Source organism: Sinocyclocheilus anshuiensis, unplaced genomic scaffold, assembly GCF_001515605.1.
Source record: "Sinocyclocheilus anshuiensis isolate Anshui unplaced genomic scaffold, SAMN03320099.WGS_v1.1 scaffold2901, whole genome shotgun sequence".
Classification (NCBI taxonomy): Eukaryota; Metazoa; Chordata; class Actinopteri; order Cypriniformes; family Cyprinidae; genus Sinocyclocheilus; species Sinocyclocheilus anshuiensis.
Genome location: NW_015537927.1, coordinates 108,144 through 116,703, shown reverse-complemented (window position 1 = coordinate 116,703; position 8,560 = coordinate 108,144). Strand labels below are relative to the sequence as shown.

At 36.0% G+C, this 8,560-nt stretch overlaps 1 protein-coding gene across 1 annotated transcript in view; it reads left to right on the top strand.

The window, feature by feature from the left end:
* LOC107657598 (homeobox protein aristaless-like 4) overlaps positions 1-8,252 on the top strand; it is an 18,461-nt gene extending 10,209 nt beyond the window's left edge. The window contains exons 2-4 of the mRNA XM_016445756.1: positions 1,950-2,263; positions 6,780-6,908; positions 7,631-8,252. Of these exons, the coding sequence (XP_016301242.1) occupies positions 1,950-2,263; positions 6,780-6,908; positions 7,631-7,948 (761 nt within the window). The 3' untranslated portion in view covers positions 7,949-8,252. The remainder of the gene's footprint in view (positions 1-1,949; positions 2,264-6,779; positions 6,909-7,630) is intronic.
* The last annotated feature ends 308 nt before the right edge of the window (positions 8,253-8,560 follow it).

The window sequence follows — 8,560 nt, the reverse complement described above, 5'->3', positions numbered from 1 at the left end:
ATGTGAGCTTGTAGGCAGGCATTTGGTAGTAGTTATATATCATTGTAGAGTTCTCAAATAATAATCTCAAATAATAGTGTTAACAAAGCCAAGATCATGGGATTGATTTGAATGCATGAACTTGATGAAATGTATACCTTGCGATGTGATTCGCTTTGGATAAAAGCATCTGCCAAATGCATAAATGTAATCTAATGTTAAATGGGCTGGCTGCCCAAAGGTAACAGGTTATATCCTCATAGAGTTGATACTGTATATACAGAGATTTCCTTTCAGTAGTGCACCCTTGAGCAAAATATTTCATCCAAGGCTACTACAAGGGAACTGTCTCTGAAATAAATGTGCTGTAAGTCACTGTGGCTAAAGGCATCTGCTAAATAACGAGTAACCATTGCGCAATGAAGCTAAGCCAAGGCACTGTTGAATTCTGTTGAAGTGCTGAGGTATTGTGTCAAATAGTGCTGTTATATATCAAGTGTAAATGGCCAGGCACAGACTATGTAATGCAAATGTAGGCTTTCTGCAATGTCTCGAATAGCATTTTTTGCCACTTTTTAAAGACCGGTATTTGATGAAATGTATATCTCCATGTCGTTAGTTAGATTCTGCGTTCTATATACTGTAGCAAACAGAAACAACAACACAGAGCATCGCTAAAATCCCCAAACATTTGGACAGTTATCAAGTCCAGACTATTGCTGTCAATGCAAATATGGCAGCCAAAACCGAGGAGCTTTGGCTCTAAAATGCAAAACATGCAATGGCACTGTTTAAAAACTTTGGTGGTACGCAGATTCAGCATAACATGGGCTACAAAGCCAAACAGCAGGGTGGAACTCAAAGTGCTCACCACAGCAATTATGATGAGTTCTCTGCCAAGCACAGAGAGACAGAGGAACTGTGTTATCACAAAATGATATGGCAAAAAAACTGATACTCTAAACAAGAGATGCTCAAATTAGGGCCCGTAGGCCAAAGTCTGATAGTCTTTTTTTGTTTTGTTTTTTTTTCAACAAATTTGCCTCTAATAAAGTTTTATCAAAAGCTATCAAGAGTGCTTGATTACCAAGGAGGCAACAGTGTCATTGAAGAGCATGAGATAAAATATGAGGCATGTGAAAAGAAAACAAAGAAAAATCATGGTAAATATCACACTTGAATAGAATGTTTGGTCACACTTTACTATGTGTTTTTTTATGTTGGTACGTATGTATGAACACTGTGTACTGTATTGTGTTCATGATGTATGGCAAAATACTGTTGAGATGGGATATGGATAAGATTATGGACAGGTTTCATGCTATGGTTGAGTTTAAAGGTGGGTTAAGGGGTAAGGGAAGGGTCAGTATTGTAATTATAAATGTAGTAACAGTATTTTATTTAAATATACAATATGTGCAATTTAAAAACATGTATATACACAATGAGTGCATTATATCAAGTAATTGAAATGGTAGTGCATAATAGTTAAAGACTATTATGGAACTAATAACTACTACTATACTACTATAGACTATTCATGGAACTGAGAGCCTCAGTAAAGCGTGATTAGAATAGGCATGTTTTGATTATTTACTTACAATCCTGGCATGTTTGTACTCTCATCAGGATACAGATTCAGACATCCAACATGGAGAACATATTTTCAACTCAACAAGGCTTGTTATACATTAGAGGTCCTTGAAATTTAAGGTGACAACAGAACCCCCTTTATGATGAAATAAAGAATATTTGTATAGGAGTAGTTTTTGTAAATGTGGTTTCAATGTTAATTTGCCTCCACACTTCAGACACATGATGGACACAGCTTCAGTTAATGAAGTTACTTTTCTGTAAGGACGGTAATGGGTTGAGAAACAGGACAACATAAACACTCTTTCTCCTGTATTTTGTGCAAAGAGCCAAACACAAAATCCACAGTTAATGAATTGAAACATGTCTTTCCCTAGGTAAAGATGGCACTAGACTGACAGACACAGAGATGCCTCAGTCTGCTGATCCCACAGGTATTGATGGTCGTTACATCAGTGTGAAAGACCTTGGGGTCAAAGGTCAAGTAGAACGGCCTGTCTCTGAGCTCAGCAGTCCTCTGGACAGGACTGAGGCTGAGAGCAACAAAGGCAAGAAGAGACGGAACCGCACCACCTTCACCAGCTATCAGCTGGAGGAGCTGGAGAAGGTTTTCCAGAAGACACATTACCCTGATGTCTATGCTCGAGAACAACTAGCACTCAGGACAGACCTCACAGAAGCAAGGGTGCAGGTAGGCCTGGTCAGCCATCCTTGTAAGAATTCGATATATGTGAGCCTGGACCACAAAACCAGTCTTAAGTCGCTGGGGTATATTTGTAGCAATAGCCAAAAAAAAACATTGTATGGGTCAAAATTATCGATTTTTCTTTTATGCCAAAAATCATTAGGATACTATGTAAAGATCATGTTCCATGAAGTTATTTTGTAAATTTCCTACCGTAAATATATCAAAACTTAATTTTTGATTAGCAATATGCATTGCTAAGAACTTAATTTGGACAACTTTAAAGACGATTTTCTCAACTGTATAACAACATTTGAGACAAGCACCATATCATAATAAATATAAAGAGATGGTGGTCTATCCTATTTAATTAATCTGGTGGTCTAACTTTAAAGACGATTTTCTCAATATTTTGATTTTTTTTTTTTTTATTGACCCTTATAACTAGTTTTGTGGTCCAGGGTCACATATTTGTAATTAATATTGCAATTAATATTAACATAATTTGCAATTAATACTGTAGGTTATTTTTATCTCTATGTACAACATTTGCAGCATGCTGTCGGTTACTACAAAATAATGACTCGTTCTTCAGTTTGTAAAACAGCAAAATTATTATTTTAACTATTATTATAAAGCATTACCACTTTCATTAATGTATAATATATACAGTATTATATAAAAATAATAGTTCATACTTTTAGTAAAATGATAATTTAATTACTGCTATATTACTATTATTACTTGTTTAAAACATTACCAATATTTTTAAATTTACAATATTATACAAAATAATACAATATTATACCAAAATAATATTTAATATTTTAATAATATTTATAGTGGTCATACAGAGGAGAAGTGGTTTGGAGAATGGATGAATGGATAATATTTTATAGTTTAATATTATTATTATTATTATTATTATTTGGTAATACTCTCAGTAAATCAATAGAGTGTTTTCTAATAGCTCCATTTAATTCTAGCAACTCCGTTTGAACATTTTTTTAATCTTTTCCTCAGAATTCTCCCCAAAATCAGGCCACAAACTCTGTAGATCCTGCTCTGCTAAGAAAAAAGGCCAATAGTCTGTTGTGCAAGACTCAGATCTCAATTCTCACATCATGACAGAGAAGCTGGACCCAAATATTTTTTCCAAACTTCTAGTCCCTGTTTAATGTACCTCTCTACACCACAGTGTTTAAGGATGTTAAGAAGAGTTAGGGAGGAAAAAACACACATTCTTTGGCAGGGGAAGAAAACACAGTTTGAGATGCCATAATCAATTTCCACGCAGAGAATGAGGCATTGTCAGGAACCTGGCCATGTTTTGAAGGTACAGTGCAGTAACTGCATTCATTCTGAATCCAGACAGAACCAACTATCACAGACACATGAGTCTAATTACCTCTGTAGGCTGACAACACAGTGCAGACTCTGTTGAGTGACTACAGGGTTTGACCCATATTTCAAAAACATACCTACAGACATACGTAATTGAGATGAGCCCCTCCTGCTTTCCTCCCCAGCGCTGTTGTTTAGTGCTGGCTGCTGCTCTGTCCTGCTCGCACTCACTATCAGACAGAACTTTTTCCCTGAACACTCTGTAAAAGAGGATGTTTTGGATGATATCATAGTTTCTGTCCTCGGGACATATTTTGAACACACATTTTGTAATATCTTTTGGTATCTTTTTATTTTCTAAACATGCATATTGAAATGCGAGCACATATGTGTAGTGAAGCACACATATAAAGTGTTTTTATACATGGCAGCATACAATGAGAGTATGTGTATGTGTGTGTCTGTGGATCCGCACGAAAGGTCCACTGCTCTAGTCTGTGGGTCTCTGAGAGTTCAGTGGGGGCAGCTCTGGAAAGCCGGGGGCTTAGGCGTCAGGAAATTAAACATGAAATGTAAACAAACTCCAGCCTGAACATTCTCCCCTTTCACTTTCTAACATCCTTATTTCCCTTCAGATTTTGAGTTTGAAGAAGAAGAAAAAGAGCGAAGGAGAAAGTGCATCTGAGAATGAAAAAAACCCCAGAAAAGTTGTAGATACAAACTCAGATAATACGGTTAATTTGCAGTTCTGAGAAAAAAAGACAGGATTGCAAGATATAAACTCACAATTGTGAGAAATAAAGGCAGAATTGCAAAATGTTAACTCTCAAGATATAAACTCACAATTGCGAGAAATAGTCAGAATTGTGAGTTGTTAACTCAAAATCGCAAGATATAAAATTGCAACTCGGAATTCTAAGAAAAAAAAAGTCAGAATTGCGAGATGCTAAATGGCAAGATATAAAAAAAGTCAAAATTGCAAAGTGTTAACTCGCGTGATTATAAACTTGCAACTGCACAAAATAGTCAGAATTGTGTTATACATTTGCAATTTTGGGAAGAAAGTCAGAATTGCAAGATGTTAACTCAAAATTGCGATTGCAAGAAATAAAGTCTGAATTGTTATAAACTTGCATTTGAGAGAAACAAATCAGAATTGCGAGATGTTAACTCAAAATTGAAAGATGAAACTCGCAATTATGAGAAATAAAGTCAGAATTGTGTTATAAACTTGTATTTGTGAGCAAAAAAAAAGTTAAAATTGCGAGATGTATATACTTGGAATTGTGAGAAATAAAGTCGGAATTGTGAAATTAAAAGTCACAATTACCTTTTTACTTTCTTACTGTGCTCCAAAAATTGGCTTCCTTACTTCTTTCTGTCTCATATAGTGCCTTACAGTCTTCTCAGCTGGTTTAGTTTAGTCATTAAACCAAATGTTTAAAGTAAAAAAGATTTACATTGTTAAATGTCCTTCAATTCATCTTCAGCACATTTCCACCCTTGTAGAGGAAAGAGGAACAACATACACTAAGAATACAGATGCTGCTCGGGTCATTGATCTTTGGTCATTATCTCTGATTGCTCTGAATTTCGTAGACCAAGGAAAAACAATAGAAATGTCCAAAGAGACAGGGATTAAATTACAAAGATTCCCAAAACAGATGACATAATGATCATAATGGCACTTGGATGTCAGGAGCAGGCCATGACATCGGCCTGAAAGATCAAATTACTTCATATACAAATGGCTCCTAGAGGACAACTTAAGCTAATTCAAGCAATATATTTTGTAGCTCAAATAAAGAAAAGTGGAAATGCACTGCATCTTTTGTAACTTTTATGGTTCCTCATTCTTGTGATTGCAGCGTGCCATACTCTGTTACCCTGCCATAATATGTCAAGGGCTCTTGGGGCTTATGGAAACTGTAATGTGATTGGACAGAGATACTGTATATCCCACAATACAAGTTGTATGGAGTGGTATGGAGAGATTGATGCTGCCCTTTTGAAATAGTCAGTGAAAGCATACTCATGCATAAATGCATAACTGCTTAAATATGGGAGTCATATTACATCCATAAATAACACACCAGAGACAAATCCATGAGTTAATATCTGTTTGGTCCAATGGTGATTGTGGAGACCAGTTTTTATAAATCAACAGCAAATTGTCATCTCAAAACATTATGTTTTACTGACGTTTGAAGAGTGTGTGTGTGTGTGTGTGTGTGTGTGTGTGTGTTTCATTTGGGTAAAAAATAGAAACAAGCCTTTTCTATCATAATGTGAAGTGACAGGAATGGCTGAAGGAGAATCTTGACAGGATCATATTGGAAAAACAAACATCTGTAATATAAATTCATGGAATCTCTCATCTGAACACAACAGACGCATGTCTGTTGTAGACTTTACTTTGCAGTTTACAAGTCAATAATAAGTAAATAATGAATGAGATCATGTAAATGTCAGAAAATGACTTTGTTCTACTGAAATATAGCAAAATACTGAACTCCAACCATTTGTGTATCGTCCTCTATTGTTATATTATCAAAATTTCATGGTGCTAAATTTATACAGATGTACTGTATATATTTTTTTAAATATATATATATATATTTAAAAAATGACCTTTACTTACAAATCGTACTATGTAGAAACATGTCTGAGAGCACTCAGCTGTGGTTTGGGGTTGTTGGTTTGTGTCACGGTGCACTAACAGCGGATCAGAACTGGCCTCATTGTGATTGATGAGGTGGACCTGCTCCAGACGTAAGCGAGGCCAGACCCACTGGCTGAGCAGCTATCAAAGAGCAGAGCCCCAACCTGTGCTGGCAGGGGAGAGTTCAAATCCATGCATAAATAGTGCAGTGTGGACAGCACATTAAAGATGTCAGCTGAGGAGCCGTGGCATGGCTTTCATGTGCCTCACGATTTATGGCTTTGCATGTGCTCAGGTTTTCACTACAAGTCACTAGAGGGAGAATCCAGTTCTCAGTAGATAGACTTTTTAATAACATTCACCATTATAAGCAACATCAATAATTTTCATTTTCAGTACCAATACAGAAACAGCATGAAGTTTATACAACAAAATGCACAATGTATTCACTCCAAATTCTTGGGCTTTTGCAGACAGATATTTCAAATAATCAGATATTTGGCTCATTTCCTGCAGGTGTGGTTTCAGAATCGCCGGGCTAAATGGAGAAAAAGAGAACGCTTTGGTCAGATGCAGCAGGTTCGAACACACTTCTCAACAGCATATGAGCTTCCTCTTCTTACACGACCAGAAAATTATGCACAGGTAAAAGGAAAATTTGTACTACCAATCATAGATTTCTATTTATATACAAATGTAGTTGATTAAGTTTAGAAATTACAATTTGATGCTTATTCTTTAAAAAATTTATATGATGTGCAGCTGAATCACAGCTGTGCAGTTGTTTTGTTCCTGAATGAATTAATGTTTTTGAATGAAACAGTTGAGTGAATAGTTCAGTGGCTCACTCATAAAGACAGAGAATGTAACCTTTTGAGTAAGTTAAAAAAGTAAAAAAAAAAAAGTATATTCTATATACAGTAGTATGAATGTTTATAGCATATGAATGAAATCCGGATATATAAATACGAATTAGGTCATCCGGGTACTTTTTTCCTACTGTTTTATGAATACTGTGGATTTGGCCATTCTAGTCATTTCACACGCACACACACACACACACACACACACACACACACACATATATATAGTAGGGAAGTATGTATATTAGACACTTGTGAATGAATCAGCATTATGAACGAATCGTTTGAGTGAATGATTTAAATGACTCACTCATAAAGTACTTGTCAATCACCTACTGTCACTGAAAGAAAGTGGAGTGATACAAACAGTGAAAAGTTCCAGTGCTGTTTGGACTGTATATGAGTGTTCTTGGAACTAACTGTTGTATAATTGTATTTTTTAATTCACATTAACTCAGGGATTAAATGTGTTTTTCTTTGTTTATTTATTTCTTTATTTTTTAGATTCAGAACCCATCTTGGCTAAGTGGCAGCAGCGCAGCCTCACCAGTGCCCGGCTGTGTGGTACCTTGTGATACTGTAGCTTCCTGTATGACCCCTCACCCTCACTCTGCTAGTGGTGTGTCTGATTTCCTTGGTATGCCAAGTCCGGGTGGGAACATGGGACAGACACGTATGGGCAGTCTTTTCGGCAACTCGGGAGTGGGTGGAATCATTAATGGATTTGATCTCAGCATTGAACCAGATCACAAATCCTCCAGCATCGCCAGCCTGCGGATGAAGGCAAAGGAGCACAGCGCCACAATCACATGGGCCACATGATGCCTTCATCTGGGACACAGAAGACCAGACAACCTCAGCCTTAAGCTGTCAGCACTAATGAGGTGAAAGTTTATGCCATCTGGAGCCAATATGAACATGAGAAATGGAGGCTAGAAATTTTAAAACACTTGTAAGAGATTTAATTTTGAAGTTTTTTAGAGGAAGTGGATTGTGCATTGGGACTTTGAGCTTGAATGTGTGGAAACCGACAAGCCTGTTTTAAAAAGGAGACTGTTTTATGAATATACTGACTTCACATGTATTGCTATTGGAAAAAATCAGTATGTACTATTTTCCCCCATCAATTACCAGACATATACACTACTGTTCAAAAGTTTGGGGTAGGTAGGATGTTTTTTTGTTTTTTTTTAATAAGCCTCTTGTGCTAATTAAGGCTGTATTTATTTGATCCGAAATACAATAAAAACAGTAATATTGTGAAATATAACTGAAATTTAAAATAACTGTTTTCTATTTTAATAGATTTTTAAAAAATATGATGGCAAAGCTGAATTTTCAACAGCCATTAGTCCAGTCTTCAGTGTCATATGATCCTTCAGAAATCATTCTAATATGTAGATTATCAGTGATGCAAAAAAAAAAAAATATATA